Source organism: Nicotiana tabacum, chromosome 8, assembly GCF_000715075.1.
Source record: "Nicotiana tabacum cultivar K326 chromosome 8, ASM71507v2, whole genome shotgun sequence".
NCBI lineage: Eukaryota > Viridiplantae > Streptophyta > Magnoliopsida > Solanales > Solanaceae > Nicotiana > Nicotiana tabacum.
In genome coordinates, this window is record NC_134087.1 from 20,210,259 (window position 1) to 20,228,507 (window position 18,249).

General features: G+C 34.9%; 1 protein-coding gene across 1 annotated transcript; it reads left to right on the top strand.

Annotated features, from left to right (window-relative positions):
• The first annotated feature begins 15,314 nt into the window (after window positions 1–15,314).
• LOC107782516 (UDP-glycosyltransferase 87A1-like) lies at window positions 15,315–17,980 on the top strand. The gene is made up of 2 exons (XM_016603400.2): window positions 15,315–15,897; window positions 16,988–17,980. The coding sequence occupies exons 1-2, from the start codon at window positions 15,411–15,413 to the stop codon at window positions 17,866–17,868; spliced, it is 1,368 nt and encodes a 455-aa protein (XP_016458886.1). The 5' UTR covers window positions 15,315–15,410; the 3' UTR covers window positions 17,869–17,980.
• Window positions 17,981–18,249: the final 269 nt, after the last annotated feature.

Genomic DNA, 18,249 nt, shown 5'->3' on the forward strand with positions numbered 1-18,249 from the left:
AAAAGGTGGATGGAGTGGTATTTTTAGCCCAATAGGTGGATAAAGGGTATTTTTAAACCTTTTCCAATAGTTTAGGGGCATTTTAAACCCTTTTTCAAAAATTGGAATGAAACACACATGTATTTCCATGTTTAGAAATTTTTTAACTTGAAACTTTTCATTTTAAAGATCACCCCTCTTAAAGGATCATTGATCACGCCCAACTATGCCTTATAAAAAGGACAATGCGGTCGTTGCAAATATAATCCGGTTTACAAGTCCGGAGTCGAATCCCACAGAGAACTAAGGCTTAGCTACAGCTGTTCACTATCACCAAGAAGACAAGCTTGAACAGTTCCTAACTTATAGATATTTAGATTCTTGTGTTTAACTAATTGATTAACAAATTAAAATAATAAATTAACAACTAAAGATACTAAGAGTTAGAGACAAGATTAATGAGGTCTAGAGTTATGATTTCCCCAATTATCGGAATCCTTCCCGCTATGTCTTCTATAATTTCGCCTAAGTATTCTCTACCGATCATGAGCACTCTTATTACCGTAAATCTCTCCCGAGTAATCACGACAATTTACTAGACGCACTCTCCCGAGATACGCTAGCTGGCTTTTGATACAGCTCACTTCAGATCGCACCCAAGGCTTCGTTATCCCTAATCCCGCCTTTAAACCCTCGGTTGTTGATCCCTCATATACTTTGGGAGTGGTGTTGTTCAACAATTACCTAAATATGCACTCTCTCCCGAGTTATGCATACTAAATAGGCACAGCTAATTGAGAGATCTTCAATTAACTACAATAAGAACGTAGTTGAACAAATAGAGATTATACTACGGCTCAATTATATAAAAACATAACAAGAATTTATCCTACAAAAGGTTCTATCAAAACTCTAGATAACAAATTAGCTATTCATAATAGTATGTAAAACTACAATATTAAAAGTCATAACCAACAATGAAAAATAAGAAGAGGAAAGAAAAAAACTTGTAGAAGAATTCCCGAGCCTTGCTCCTATTGTGTCTCTGCCTCCTTAGGTCAAACCTATGTCAAAAATGTGTCCAATACTTTTCTTGGCCGGCTTCCTTGGTTTAATATAGGATTTAGGGCTTAAAATCTCGTGTTTTGCACTTTGGTCCCTGAAATTTACGCATCCTGCCGCGTTTCCACTGCGGTCGCGCCGGAACCGTGGCCAAACACCCTCTCAGATTCTTCAGTTGTCCGCGACTTTCCTCTGTCGCGGTTCTGCCGCGGTCGCGGTTTTTGACCCTGTTTCATTTGGAATTTGGAAAAACGTAAAACATAAAAGTTGTAGCCCTTTGAGTTATCTTTCCAACCATATATTGTGGATCCCAAATGGAGTTCTTAGTAAAAGGTTATATCTATTTTACTAGACAGTGAGCAATATGCCTCTTCGAGTTTTCGTTTTATTGTTTTATCATTCGTTGATCCCCGAACGCGATCCCGGCTTAATTCCTTGAGCTATTACCCAGACTCCAAAGCTCCAAACCACTTAAATTCATTACATAACATCTATATAGCTCGTAATCACACCTACAAGGCATAAAATACACAATTAGTGCAAAACACTAGCGATTAAAGCGCAAACTCAACTAAAGTGCAGTAAATTAGAGTGTAATAATCGACTAAAATACGTAACTATAGCCTATAATCACCCCACACTTAAACCATTGCTCATCCTCGAGCAATCAAACTACACTTTTTTTTATAGCCACGACCTTTTTAAATAATTCTCCTAACTCATCACACCAAGAGTATTTAAAATAGACTAAGCACAAAAGCGTAACATCTTCACCTTAAGATTTGACTCATAAGTATCACGCATTATTCACAACTCACCTACTTAATCTAACGTAGAGGTCACTGACATTACCTTTCCTTCATGAATCAAGTGCCCTCACACAACAAAAGAGAGTAGTTCCACATAGTAAAATTTAAGAACACTTAGGAACTCAAGATAGAAAGAATTCACTCACTTTCAGAAATAACATTCATATGCCACAAAAGATGCACCATAAGCTTGCCCGTAGTGTACTACTCCACTAATCGAGCTCATTCAATCTAGGATCAATTAGGACTTTATTTGGTTGTAATGTAGGCTACGGGACAGGTAGGATACATTTAGATATAAGAGTGACTACAACTCCCTTAGCACTTTAATACATATACGTTAACATTCAAACCCCATACTTATGTCAAGCCAAACTCCACTTTCACATCAATATACATCAACTCCCAAATTATTTAAGCACAATTATATCAAGAGTCACCATTATCAAAGAATAATTTTTTTTTCACAACAATACAACTATATTATTTTTTTTCATTCTTTTCTTTTCAATTCAAGTGGCTCTTGCTTTTCAAACCAATGCACCCTTTCTCCTTATTTCATTAGTTCCACTCAAAAGCCAAACCAATCACCCCACACTTTAAATTTTACAAAGTTCATAAACAATTCAAGTGCTCATGAGAGGTTACAATGGTTCAAATAGATGGTTAATTCAAACAAATGGGTAAGGCTTGTAATGTGGTTGCCAAAGAAATAAGATTATAGGCTCAAAGGGGTTAACTACGATACATAACAATTAGGTGGGTAGAATATACATATCTGGCTCAACAAAGATATGCCTATATCACTTCCTAGACTGAATAAAACTACTATTTCGCTTTGCAAATACACGGGGCAAGTTCTAGGCATCAAATGCAATGCACAGAATATAACAAATCCTTACACACACATGGCACATGACTCTTTCAAGATTGGATCATCAAGACACTCTAGTCAAAGCAGTTAAGCAAAGTTGAGATCATACAATTTAAGGTACTTCTACAAGAGTCAAAAACTGAGCCTAAGCGTCACAACCAAAGTACTCACTATTCTCAAGGCATAACAAAGTCAAGAGATATTGCTTCACTTCAAAACACAACACAATGGCTCCTACTCCCAAAAAAAACTAACTACACCCGGTTCAAATAAAACCCTTGGAAAAGAATCGTGGTTTAAAGAAAAACCAAGGGGTAATTATTACACTAACTAACAAAAGAAAATCTTTTTGTACTTTTTCTTTAGACTTAAACCCCTCAAGAAAATTGTCTAATAGATCCATCGTCGGGAAAAGTCCAATCTTTTCTATTTAAAAAAAATGTTCAATTAAACTAACACAACTAAAATAGCATAGAAAGTCACCCAGACAATCTTCTCACCCCGCACTTAAAATTGTGCATTGTCCCCAATGCACACCATAACTAATAAAAAGGGTAAAAGAGACTCCCTGGTTGGCCAAAGGCCGAAACATTAACAGCTCATGGGGTACTCAGACTTCTCCCAAGTTTGGTCCTTTGTGCGGGTACCTCACACTTAGTTTCAACCATTTTGGTTTGTTGTTGCATCCTTCCAATACCTTTGCTTTCCATGCTCCTAGAAAATAAAAAATTGACACTACAAAAATAATACAATTAAAAAAATAAAAAATAAATAAAAGAAAGCAATAAAGTTAGGTTGCCTCCCAACAAGCGCTTGATTTAACGTCGCGGCACGACGCGGATCACTTTTTGCCTCCACCTCGAGTTTATGAATTGAACCCCAAGTTTTGATTCAAGCTTATGATTATGGTCATGGGGCGGTGGAACGAATCTGACTGGCACAATAAAATAATGTAGTATTCTGCACTTCTTGGCCTTTAAATGAGGTGTGTAATCCCGACTTTCTGGAAAGAAGAATTCCAGAATGTAAGCACTTTGTTCCTCATTCCTTGACTCCTCAAGTGGCTCGGACGACTCTATTTTCATATCATCATCTAAACACAATGTGGAAAAATGCTTGGAGTGAGGACCAATGCGCTCAACTACATGAACATTGGGACAGTCTACATTCTCAACACTAATGACAATAGAGTCAACTAAATATGTATCCTCAATATCCTTGGTTGACTCTAGTATCTCCTCTACGACATCGGCATCCTCAAAATCTAGATGGTTAGAGTGTTGGGGTTCTACTTTGGATCCCTCCATTAGCACCTCAATTTCCGTCTCTAATGCAAATTGCTCCTGGCTACTATCCATAATATTGACATATTGAGCATTAAAAGCTTCAACTAGTTGACTCATTTGAGCCTCTAAGTTACGAATAGTTTCATCTTGCCTTTCTACCTGCAACTATATTTTACTTTGTTGTTCTATAATGCACTTTAACATATCTTCGATCTTCTTTAGGTCAGCTTCCCTAGGTTCTTTGTTCCTATTATCCTCACAAGAAAACGTAGAATCATCATAATAAGGGGTTGGGGGAAGATAAGAAATATAAACACAACCATGAAAGTGACCATCTTGACCACCACACATATCACACACATTCCACACATAAGATTGAGTTGGTGCACATAACTCGCTCTCGGGAATATTTTGATAATTTTTCCAAGGGTAGTTTTCATCACAATATTCGTAAGGAGGATTAAAAGTAGAATTACCAACATCAAAAATTTCATAATTCAATGATGCCATGTTTTTTCTTTAAATCAACAAGTAAAACAAAAAAAAATCAAATACAAAAAATAAAAATAAAAGTTCAAACTTGAAACCTAGCAATATGTACACCTACAGCTACATAGTTAGTTCCCCGGCAACGGCGCCAAAATTTGATCACGCCCAACTATGCCTTATAAAAAGGACAATGCGGTCGTTGCAAATATAATCCGGTTTATAAGTCCGTAGTCGAATCCCACAGAGAACTAAGGCTTAGCTACAACTGTTCACTATCACCAAGAAGACAAGCTTGAACAGTTCCTAACTTATAGATATTTAGATTCTTGTGTTTAACTAATTGATTAACAAATTAAAATAATAAATTAACAACTAAAGATACTAAGAGTTAGAGACAAGATTAAGGAGGTCTAGAGTTATGATTTCCCCAATTGTCGGAATCTTTCCCGCTATGTCTTCTATAATTTCGCCTAAGTATTCTCTACCGATCATTGTCGCACCTCCTTTTTACCGTAAATCTCTCCCGAGTAATCACAACAATTTACTAGACGCACTCTCCCGAGATACGATAGCTGACTTTTGATACAGCTCACTTCAGATCGCACCCAAGGCTTCGTTATCCCTAATCCCGCCTTTAAACCCTCGGTTATTGATCCCTCATATACTTTGGGAGTGGTGTTGTTCAACAATTACCTAAATATGCACTCTCTCCCGAGTTATGCATACTAAATAGGCACAGCTAATTGAGAGCTCTTCAAGTAACTACAATAAGAACGTAGTTGAACAAATAGAGATTATACTACAGCTCAATTATATAAAAACATAACAAGAATTTATCCTACAAAAGGTTCTATCAAAACTCTAGATAACAAATTAGCTATTCATAATAGTATGTAAAACTACAATACTAAAAGTCATAACCAACAATGAAAAATAGGAAGAGGAAAGAAAAAAACTTGTAGAAGAATTCCCGAGCCTTGCTCCTATTGTGTCTCTGCCTCCTTAGGTCAAACCTATGTCAAAAATATGTCCAATACTTTTCTTGGCCGGCTTCCTTGGTTTAATATAGGGTTTAGGACTTAAAATCTTGTGTTTTGCACTTTTGTCCCTGAAATTTACGCATCCTGCCGCGTTTCCACCGCGGTCGCGCCGGAACCGCGGCCAAACACCCTCTCAGATTCTTCAGTTGTCCGCGACTGCCCTCTGTCGCGGTTCTGCCGCGGTCGCAGTTTTTGACCTTGTTTCGTTTGGAATTTGGAAAAACGTAAAACATGAAAGTTGTAGCTCTTTGAGTTAGCTTTTCAATCATATATTGTGGATCCCAAATGGAGTTCGGAGTAAAAAGTTATATCTATTTTACCAGACAGTACACAATATGCCTCTTCGAGTTTTCGTTTTGTTATTTTATCATCCGTTGATCCCCGAACGCGATCTCGGCTTAATTCCTTGAGCTATTACTCAGACTTCAAAGTTCCAAACTACTTAAATTCATTACATACATTTATATAGCTCGGAATCACACCTGCAAGGCATAAAATACACAATTAGTGCAAAACACTAGCGATTAAAGCGCAAACTCAACTAAAGTGCAGTAAATTAGAGTGTAATAATCGACTAAAATACGTAATTATAGCCATAGAAATATCATAACATGTTTAAAATTACAAATTCTAAGGGTACGCAAAATCTTTCTTTCTTTCTTAAACTTAATTTTCAGTTAAACACCACCATACATAAAACGGAGGGAATACAATTTGCAAGTCTTTCTTTCTTTGTCCAAAATTATAGAAGGTGGTGATCGCTCATGAAATGTCCAAAATTTCTTTCTTTTTTCTTCTTCTTTAGGTGCTTCAATTAATGGGTTTTGGCAATCATGGAGGGATAGAGAGGGTGTACTGAATTTCAAATATAAAACGGAAAGACTAGAGATTTCAAACAGGAAAGAAAAAAAAATAAAGAGATGAAGAGAGTAGTATAGCTTATTTAATTTGCATGTATGTGCTCAAACCGAGGTCCCTTTCATGTGGAGTATAAGAGTGAGGTAGGGTTTTGACATTTTCATGAATTATCAAATCTTTCGATGCAAAAGAACTTTTTCTTTTAGTTTTAAAAAATATCTGTTGAAGAAACCCATACAAGTCGTCCTTTGATTGGGAAAATGTTCTTCTTTTGATCCTTCCGTGCTAGTTTTCGCTTATTGTCTGCGTGGAAGTTCTCATTATCGTTGATGTTAACAAGGTGGAATCAGTAAATCTTAATATATGATAAGATATCATAATACTTTAATAAAAAAGGTCAGTCTTTTCTGTCTCTATTTACTTTCTCTAGTAAAAACGTAATTAACCATATTTTAGATATTTCTGTCTTTATATGGAACTGAAAGGCTTGCCCAACTGGATTTTCCTACACTACTAGAAATTCGGGAAAAATCGTAAAAAACTAATAAAAGTAAGTTGGTAATGACCAATAACCGTTCAAAACGCGACCATTAACGTGTGATCAGTATTTTAAAGACCGGAATGACATACTGACCAAAGTTGGTCGGTAATTAAATTACCAACCAACTTTGATTGGGCAATTAAATTCAAAAAAAAATTGCCGAAAAAACCGACCAAAGTTAGTCAGTTTTTTCCGACCAAAGTCAGTCGATATTTTAATTATGTAATTAAAAAATGCATCATCTAGGAATAGAACCAGGGTCTTTATTGTGGCAGGATACTATTCTACTACTTGACCATTGGTGCATTTTGTTTTAAGATTATCTTTTATTTCATTCATACTCATTAATTGTATTTTCGCAGGAAAATAACCGATCAATGTCGATCGGCTTTATTAAAAAATAAAATTATCGACTAAATTCGGTCGGATTTTTTAAATGACCGGACGAATCAACCGATCGATTTCGTTTATTTTTTAATATTAATTTTAGTTTATTTTAAATAAAAACCCCACTAAAGTTGGTCGGTTTCTTGAAAAATAAATTACATGGGACTCAAAAATAGTTTCCCATATTTTTGCGACTCGGTCGACCGCGGTCAGTTTTTGCCGAATTTCTAGTACTAGTAATAAAGTTCTTAGAACCTGTTTGGCTAAGCTGCCAAAAACTGCTTATTTTGAAAAGTACTTGTTTTAGAAGTGATTTATCCAAAAGTACTTTTGAAAAAAATAATTTGTGTTTGGCCAATTCATTTAAGAAGTAATTTTTACAATTTTTGATATGGTAGCTGTAATAAGAAGATTCTGAATCTCAAACTTGAAAGATGGCATTGAGCGTAAAATAGAAATTATTTTAAATATTTAAAAAAATATTGTTTTCGTAAAAAAAAATAGTTAAGTGTATTTAAATTCAAATTCAAAAAGAATAACTAATTATTAACAATACATAATGCATTAAAAAAATTTAAATTCAGAAAGAAACTAATTATCAACTATCCTAATTCCTAACTAACTTTGTCCTGAATTGTCAAGTGATTTATTGTGAGGCTGCCATTTGGCTTGATGTAGAGACATTTTCTTCTTATAATAATAATATATAAATATAGATTATGCGAGGAAATTATAAATTTATTACCTATTTGTAGGTAAGTTTCACAAATTAGATGTGATAGTTGTTGTAAAGATTCGGGAATTAATAGCCTATAAGAGAAGAAATTATAAATAAATATTTGTAGGAAGAGAATTAATAACCAAAGAAGGATGTAGACAACTTTCTTTAGTGTGAAAAAAGAAGAAGATAATTTGGAAAGTTACAAGACATTACACAAAGAAAAAATCAAAATCAAGAAAGTCAATAAAGAATTTGAAAAGTTACAATATGATTCATGTATATGATTTCTTTAAATTTAAAAAAATGGTAAAACAAGAAATAATAATGAAACAAAAAAACTTAATTCAATAAGGGATAATTTAGAAAATATAAATTTATAGTAAGGATAGTTTTGTCTTGTGATGACCCGAAAAGTCATCTCTTGTTCTAGAAGTCAAAACTGCGTTCCGAGGCCTTGAAACCCTCTTTTTGTCTTACCTCAATTTTCGTGCGCAGTCCGGGCGCATTTCTGGAAAGCTTTTATGTGAAATTTTAGAAAAATAATGAATTTGGTCTTTAAAATTGGTTAAAGTTGACTTTGGTCAACATTCTTGGTAAACGGATCCGGACCCGTGATCGGACGGTCCCCTAGGATCCGTAGAAAAATATGGGACTTGGGAGTATGCCCAGAATCGAATTCTGAGGTAGAAAAGAATTTTTTTAAAGAAAATTATTTGCTGGAAAATATAAAGGTTTTCAGAAGTGAAATAATGCATTTTCTTGATGGTATTGGGCCCGTATCTTGATTCCGGAGCCTGATACAATTTAAAAATAATAATTAAGTTGAATCTGTGAAAGTTGGTAAGAATCGGAATTGGTTTGGTATAAATCGGACCTATAGTTGAGAAAATAAAAATTTTGATGTTCTTAAGGAATTTCATGAATTTGAGGTTAAATTCATAGTTGTTGATGTTATTTTGATGATTTGATCGCATGAGCAAGTCTTTATAATGTTTTTAGACTTGCGTGTATGTTTGGTTTGGAGCCCTGAGGGCTCGGGTGAGTCTTGAATAGGCTATGGAGTGAATCGGACTTAGGAAGTTTCAAATTTTTCATCTGGTATGTGTTGCAGGCTCTGATCTCACAATTGCAAGGTCAGATGTCGCAATTGCAAGCCTATCAGGCTTGGGAATTGCGAGGACTTCATTGCAATTGCGAGGAAGTCAGACCAGCATTTGATCACATTTGCGATCTTCCCCTTCGCAATTGTGAAGTCATCAAGGGAGGTCAGTCATCGCAATTGCGAAGAGAACAGGGCAGGTCTACCTTCGCATTTGCGAAGCCTGGGCCACATTTGTGAGTTCGCATTTGCGAACCTGTCATCGCAAATACGATATATGCACCTGTGCAAATTCCAACTTGGACGGGATTTTCTTCATTTTTCAAACTCCCTCAAACCCTAAGCTCTCTTGGGCGATTTTCCAAAGAAAGGTTCTTCCCCAAATCATAGGTAAATAACTTCTAACTTATTTTCTTCAATCTATAACATCTTTTTACATGATTTCACTTCAAAATCTAGGGTTTTTCATGGAAAATTGAGTGTTTTTTGGTAGAAGTTAGGATTTTCAAATTTTAAGGATTTGGACCTCAATTTAAGGTCCGATTTCAAAACTAATTACATATTTGAGTTCGTGAGTGAATGGATGATCGGGTATTGGTTCTAACTTCAGGTTTTGACCAAGCGGGCTCGGAGTCGATTTTTGACTTTTCGGGAAAAACAAGGAAAAATCTATTTTTATGCATTAGAATTTGTTTGTTTAGCATATATTAATGTTATTAAGTGCATTGTGACTAGATACAAGCGAATTTGAAGTGGAACCGAGGGGTAAAGCAGTAGTTAAAGCTTAATTTATCCGTGGAATCGAGGTAAGTATTTGGCCTAACCTTAGCTTGAGGGAATATGAGTTGTGATCTATTTGCTATGTGTTAGTATTGAGTACGACGTATATGTGTGGTGACGAGTATCTATACGTTAGTGTCAAGCATGCCCGTGAGTCTTATATCATGATTGTTGTGACTCTATTATGTATCGATCATGCTCAAATTGATGATTATTAATGTTGAACAAAGCTTATGAAAGTTTCTTGGTAATTGATTATTTTTTAGAACTGGCATAAGTTGAGTTTTATTTTTGTAAAGTAATTGTTAAAAACGAGATTAGTTATAGCTGAATCCTTTGCCGGGATATTATTGTTGATATTGTTGAGGAAGAGTGTAAAGCACAAAGGGTGATGCGTGCGTGATCTTGTGAGTGAGTGTAATGCACGAAGGGTGATGCCGTGTCGATATTATGAGTGATAATGCATGAAGGGTGATGTCGTGCCACGATTTGAGAGTTAATGCACGAAGGGTGATGCCGTATCGATATTGTGAGGAATAATGCACGAAGGGTGATACCGTGCCATGATTATGTGAGGTAATGCACGAAGGGTCATGTCGTACCATTTATGTTGTTTCATATGGTGAGAATGAGAGTAAAAGCACGAATGGCGATTCCGTGGATGTGTTTTCGTTTAATCATTCTTGTTGATATAGTTATGATGTTCCTTATGCTTCCTCATTGATACTTCTTTATTGGTTTATTAATATAATCTGATATCCCCGCAGCATGTCCCCTTCCCATCTTATTATGTTGATTCATGTTATTATGATTTTGTTGTATATGATTTAACTGTACAAGTATATATGATTGATGTGTTCTAGCCTCGTCACTACTTCGCCAAGGTTAGGCTCGACACTTACTCAGTACATGGGGTCGCTTGTACTGATACTACACTCTACACTTTTTTATGCAGATTTCGGTACCTGACCCGTTGAGTAGCTGAAGTAGCTGCCTTCAGTCCAGGGAGACCAAGGTAGATCTGATGGCGTCTACAGAGCCTGAAGTCCCCCTTCTCTGTTTAGCTTTCTGCTGTCTCTTTTCTTTTCCAAGAACAGTTGTACTTTTTTTTCAGACTAATATTTGTAGTAACTCGTAGATGTTCGTGAAGTTGTGATACCAAATCCGTGGGTAGACTTGTATTGGATTATTTGATCATGTTATAACTTTTTCACATTTATCAACTGTTTAGCTTTAGTTTCTGTTTATAACTGTTTGAAATTGATTGTTACTGTGTAGAACCCTAATAGTTGGCTTGCCTAACTTTCACGAGTAGACGCCATCACGACTCCCGATGGTGAAAATCCGGGTCATGACATATCTTGAATAAATTAATTTTCTGCTTCTGCTTCTTGGAAGAAGCTAGAATTTTCTGCTTCTTCCCAAAAGCAGAAAAATTGCTTCTATTGCTAATCAAAAGTACTTCTTCGTCTTTGCCAAATAACTTAAATTTTGAAAAAGTACTTTTAGCCTCTTAAAACTTGGCCAAACAGGCTCTTAATGGGCAACTAATAAACAATGTATTTCTTTTCCTTTATTAGGATATTTTCCTGTTGGGTTTTTTAAATAAGGTTTTTACGTGATACATTATCAATCTAATAAATATCTAAGGGAGAGCATTGTAGAATATTATATTGGGGATGTACATTTATGAAGTGCTTAAATTTATCCAATTATTAAAAGGTCATTCTCTATTTTGAAGTTGAAGAGTTAATGGGAACTTCTACAAGGGCAAACTCTTTGCATATAAATAGGTAAGGCCATTTTCACTTCACATCAAACGTAATGATATCTCTTGTTAAATTACTTGTCTCATTCTCTCATTTCACTTTTAACTTTCTACTAGAATATTGCTGGGGTGCAATTTGAGCTCAAATCCATCCATCCCGCTCAGAGATTAATAGGTTAGGCTACAGACATTTTAGTTTAGAGCAAAATACATTTGTAGCCACTCGTTGCAAACTTATATCATCTGGTAGCCACAAAATTTCAAATACATCTAGTAGCCTAAAAGATATAAGAATGGTCAGCCCAAATTCCACCAACCACAACGCATATATTTTTTCTTTTCCACCATCTATCAGACATCCACACAAAAAAGCTCCACCATTGCCCTGCCACTATTGCACTAATGTCTCTACCGCCATGACACCGCTACCACCTCCATGCACTGCTGCCACCACACTATCTACCCACATCCCAAAAATGATAGATCATCTTAAAGCAAACTCACGCACTCCTGGACCAGCCTCATCTACCCCAATTCCACTATCAAACCTAAAGAATTAAGAACTAAAAGAGAGGGGAAAGAAAGATTGAAAAGAAGAAAAGGCAGCATAAACAGACAAATTGAATAGAAAGAAATAAGATCTAAAGAGAAAAAGAAAGAAAGATTGAGAGTATTTATGAGAGAAAAATTATACATTTTATATAAGGAAAACATATTAATTATTTACTTTATATACAATTGCAAATTCTATGTGCACTGCATATATACATTATACACTATTATATACTTTATATACAAAATTATATGAATATTGAATTTGTATAAAAAGTGTATATGTATTATATAAGTGTAGATACACCTTTCATATAAATGTGCATACATAATATATACACATTATATACAATATTCATAACACTCAATGTACCAATATTCATAACACTCAATGTACGCACTGTAATCTTACACGCCCAGTTTTGTATAATACGTGTATAATGAATGTATATATACTATTATATACTTTATATAGAAAATATATACAAAATTATATTAACATTGAATTTGTATAAAAAATATATATGCATTATATCAGTGTAGATACACCTTTTATATAAATGTACATACATAATATATACACATTATGTACAATATTCTCAATACTCAATTTAGCCACGGTAATCTTTTACGCCCAGTTTTGTATAATACATGTATAACTAGTGTAAAATGTATACACATTGATTATACACCATATTAAAGGAGCACTGATGGTAATGAAGGACATTGAACTTGGCCGAAAAAAATCTTTTCTCCGGCCGTGGCTATTTTATTTTCTCCATTTTTCATCTTCTTGCAAAATCATCCAAACAAATCATGTAATATTATATCTGAAAGTGGATAGAAAGCGAAGAAAGCGGCAACCACCGCCAGACTTTTGCGAAAAATTACTCAAGAATGTAGATATTTTTGCATCTAAATAAAGGAGGAGGAGATCTCAAAGAAAAAAAGAGAAGTTTGAAAAAGATGTATGTTGGTGTCGCTATGGAAGAAGAAAAGATAAAAGAAAAAAAAGGAGAGAGTGAAGAAGGGAAAAGATAAAAATAGAGGGAAAGAAAGATGGAAGTCACTGGTATATTGAAGAAGGGAGAAGATGAGAAGAGAAAGAGAGAGGGAGGGGGGGGGGGGGAGTAGGCGACTGAAAAGTGCATTGGAAAGGGGAGAAGTGCATTGGAAATAGTGGCTATAATTTGTCAATAGATTAGGCCTAAAGGCTATTTCAAGTCCATGAGAGAAAATATGGGCTAATTAAATTTTCAAGGGCTATAGAAGGTCATTTTCTCTTTTAGTTTATGGGTTTATTTGGGCTGAGCCCACGTTAACCCATAATTTTTATAGTCCATTCTGACCCATGAAATAGCCCAAATATAATCCATGAAGCTCACCCAAAATAAAAAGATTTCAACCCGACTTATCTAGAAATTTACTTAGTTGCCACATCATTAGTTTTTGTATCTAAGTTTAGAAATGAGAGTCGAGGTATTTAAGTTTTAATGTAAATATAAATAATTTTACAATTGAGTTGTGAAAAAATTAGAAATAGCATAAAAGATATTTTTTAACTTACACGTTTTAAATACTAGTTTGTTATTTAAGAAAATATATTTTGATTCTCAAAATACTAATAATATTTATTTATCTTTTATAAATAGGTGTATAAAAGATAAAAGACATTGTTTTAGGCAAGATGAGCATAGTTCTAAAATATGAATCAAGTTGGACGAGTTGCGCTATAACCCATTGTTTAGTCCATCTTGACCCGTTCAAATTCAGCCTAACCCGCCCATTTGCCACCGTTAAGTCTACTACCAATAGAAAACAGTACTAGTGAACCAATACAGGCCCACAAATATTTTCTGGGCCTTTAACCCAATATTGGTATTTAAGTTGAGTCACATGTTTAGTTGTCAGAAGTCCAAAGAAGGACGAACGGCAGGTCCCAGAGTCGTTTAGTACTTGTACTGTATTTGATAAAGTTGAGCATGATAATGAGACAAAACCTAATGGTAAACATGGTAGTAAAACTCAAAACAAATAAGGTACTAGCTAGATAGGAAATGTTACCAATGAAAAAAACAACAGTAAGGAGATACAAAGAAAAGAAAAAATATATTTATCTACACTCGAATGAAAAGCAATAAGTGCATGACTTATGTTTTTATATAAACGTATTACTTAATTATAATTAATTAATATTGTTTTTTTAATCTTATTCTAGCATTTAAGCATGTTAATTTATATAATTAGATTTTTAACTTTTTTTGTCAAGGAAAAACATCAAACAAGATTCTTATGGTGGCAGCCAGTGGCGGATCTACGTGGTTATTTGTGTCTTTGACAAGATTTAATAAATTTGTATAGGTAATTACAAAAATATATTACAGATAAATATTAAGTGAGCACCCGTAACTAAACTCTTTTTTCCTCTTTTTTCAAAATATTTATCGGTGAACACCCATGACTTTAAAATCCTGGATCCACTACTGATAGCAGCTTAACGCAGATAATTAGATTCACAACTATGTTTTGCCGAGGAAAAGCGTCAAACAAGTCTCTTCTCCAAATTTAAATCATCAGTACATAAAAATTAAACTCAAACTTTAGTCCTACAAACTTTTTGAAGATGCCATTAATTATTAGGAAAATGATATTATATAGTTACTCTCAAAATAATAGCCGAAATATACACACACTTCTATATGTGATATACTAAAAATATATAAATTTTATACATTTTTACAGCTACCGAATATAAATAATTTCTGGAAGCTAAATATGATCTTTGCCCTTAATTATAAAGCGTAAATTTTTGGGACCATAATTCCATCATCACTCCCACGTTATAGTCAGGGGCGGACCTAGTGCATAGACTACGGGTTCTTCGAGAACCCAGTAACTCTTGCGTAGACCCTATATTTATATTAAGAAATTCATCAAATATTGATAAATATCTATGAACCCAATTATTATTGCATATTAATCTGAAATTATGGTAGAAACCCATAAGGTTCATATCGTGGATCCTTTCCCTATCCACTCATCACAACCATCCCCTCATCAACACTGTTATATTATAAGGTTGCATAAACCAAGCAACTCACCATTTTATTCAAACACTTTCCTTCATTTCTCACTTTTATTAATTTCCATTTTATTCAGCAAAAAATGGACCTACCTTCACAAATCAAATGTCATATTGTTGCAATGCCTTATCCAGGTAGAGGCCATATTAATCCAATGATGAATTTCTGCAAACTCATAGCCACAAAACATCCCAACATTCTTATTACTTTTATTGTAACTGAAGAGTGGTACAGTTTTATTAATTCCGACCCTTTACCAGAAAACATTAAATATGCAACTATACCTAACGTTATTCCTTCCGAAATTGGTCGTGCTAAAGATTTTGCTGGATTTCTCAGAGCTACTTTAACTAAACTAGAAGCTCCTGTTGAGAAATTGATTGATGGGCTTGGGCCGTTGAAACCGAGTGTTATAGTGTATGATACGTACATGAATTGGGTGACAAGAGTTGGGAGTCGGAGGAATATTCCGGTGGCTTCATTTTTTCCGATGTCGGCGACTGTGTTCGATATTTTTCATCACATGGATCTTCTTGCTCAAAATGGGCATCTTAAAGCCAATTTGTCAGGTATTGCATTTTCAATTATTTTTTTCAAATGGATATTATTGTTTGATCAGGCACAGGGTTAAGAAAGAAGGACTTTTGGCAATTACAAAATGTTACATTCGTTAGATATTTTTATGGCTATTAAAGCATGTCAAGGAGAGTAAAATGGAAGTTTAAAGTTAAGAAGTTTCAAATATAGCTATAAATGTATCATTCTTTTTTAAACATAATGTCTTAAAAAAGAAAAAAATTGTCGTGTAAAGTGGAACAAAGGAAGCATTATTTTGCTGCATGGCCAGTTATTTGGTCTGAATAGATCTGATTAATTTAGATCTTGTATCGAAGTTTTCAAATATATAAATGTATCGTTCTTTTTAAAACATAATTAAAAGAGAAAATAGTGTCGTATAAAGTGGAAGAAAGTAGAGATGGCAAAATGGTTAAAAAAAACACTTATCCACCCATATTATCCATTAAAACATGGGTTGGATAATGAACTTTTTAACAACGGGTCGAATATGGATAAGAACCATATTATCCACTTAGAAAATGAATAACCAGATGGATAACCAATGGATAACTAACGGGTTAACTTTTATATTTGGAAAGACCCAAATTGGGGGTTCCTCAAGTTTGAAGATTAAGAATTATCCCAAAAGTGATCATATTCAAGAAGCCCTGTATAATGTGGATATCCATATTATTCACCGGATAACCCGTTTTTTATCAGTATTAAATATGGGTCGGGTCGGATAATTTACCGGTTTTAAATTACCTATTTTCGACCCGCTCATATCCGACCCTCCCCCCGCCCGTTTGCCACCCCTAGAACAAAGGAAGCATTTGTTTTGCTTAACATCAGTTATTTACTCCAAATAGTCGTAGAAGCAGCCACTAATGCTTGCATTAGGGTAGGCTGTCTACATCACACAAGGGGTTCGGCGCTTCCCCGGCCATATGTTAACGCGGGATACCTTGTGCACCGGCGTTATCCAACAATGAGGTTAATCTGCCTTCTTAATTGCAATATGTCTTCCAAGAGAAAGCTACTGATTAACAATTTCTATTTACATATTTGTAAATCTACATGATTGTCATTATTCATGTACAGGAAAACAGCAAGAGCAGGTTGATTATATTCCTGGAATTCCTTCGATTCGCGTTTTAGATCTTCCTACACCATTCCATGGAAAGGGGCAAGAATTATTGGATGTAACAATGGAGATCTTCTCGACAGTGTCTAAAGCACAATATCTTTTGTTCACTTCAGTCTATGAGCTTGAATCTTCTGTTATTGACGCTCTAAAACAAAAATTTACAGTCCCTGTCTATCCAATTGGTCCAGCCATACCTTACTTCACTAGCGAAAAAGATCCCTCCTCGACTACTTCTGTCGATGAACCAGAGTACATTAAGTGGTTAAATGCTCAACCAAATGATTCTGTGTTGTACATATCACAAGGGAGTTTCCTCTCTGCATCGCGTGCTGAACTGGATGAGATCGCGGCTGGTGTACACGACAGTGGTGTTCGATTCTTTTGGGTGGCACGTGATGAAACTGTCCGATTTCAGAATAATGGATGTAGCGAAGGGCTGGTTGTTCCTTGGTGTGACCAATTGAGGGTGTTGTCACATCCTTCTATTGGTGGATTTTGGTCGCATTGTGGATGGAATTCGACTAAAGAAGCAGCATTTTCAGGTCTTCCAATGCTGACTTTTCCAATATTTTGGGATCAACAGACTAACAGTAAGCAAATTGTTGAAGACTGGAAGATTGGTTATAGGGTGAAAAAAGATGGCAAATGTTCGATAACGAGGGAAGAGATCTCTAGCCTGTTGAAGTGGTTTATGGATTCTGAAAATGATGAAGTGACGGAAACGAGGCGAAGAGCGAAAGAAATACAGAAAATATGTCAATGTTCCACTGCAAAAGGTGGATCTTCTGAAATTAACATTGATGCTTTCGTCAAGGATATATGTTTCATGCCATAAATATCGTTGATTAATGCAGTGTAATGTTAAACATGTAAGTGTACATAATACTGAACTTATGTTCAGGAGATTATTGTAGGAAATTATTGCAGAGTGCAGTTCTGCCCTTTAAGTAGGATTATCAGATAATGTAGTTGTTGAGTTTTTTAAGCTTACTTTAGATTAAAAGAGGGTGAATGGGAAATGCAGGGAAAATGAAATATTTGAGTTTCCCTCCTTGACAAAGGGACATTGTCCCATATTGGAGGAGGAAAAGACATTTGATGGGTATATATACAATTGCTCTTCTTCTAGCTCTTAAAGATTTGATAAGAAGGCAAGCCTCGCGCCGTCGTCGTCGCTTGGTTTTGGATTTGGTCAAATGATTGATTGATTTTTTTT

Bases quoted from the DNA above. Each gene is read 5' to 3' on its own strand.
- LOC107782516 (XM_016603400.2), top strand. From the start codon at position 15,411: ATGGACCTACCTTCACAAATCAAATGTCATATTGTTGCAATGCCTTAT. The intron at 15,898-16,987 runs GTATTGCATTTT...ATTCATGTACAG, and splicing joins TCTTAAAGCCAATTTGTCAG to GAAAACAGCAAGAGCAGGTT.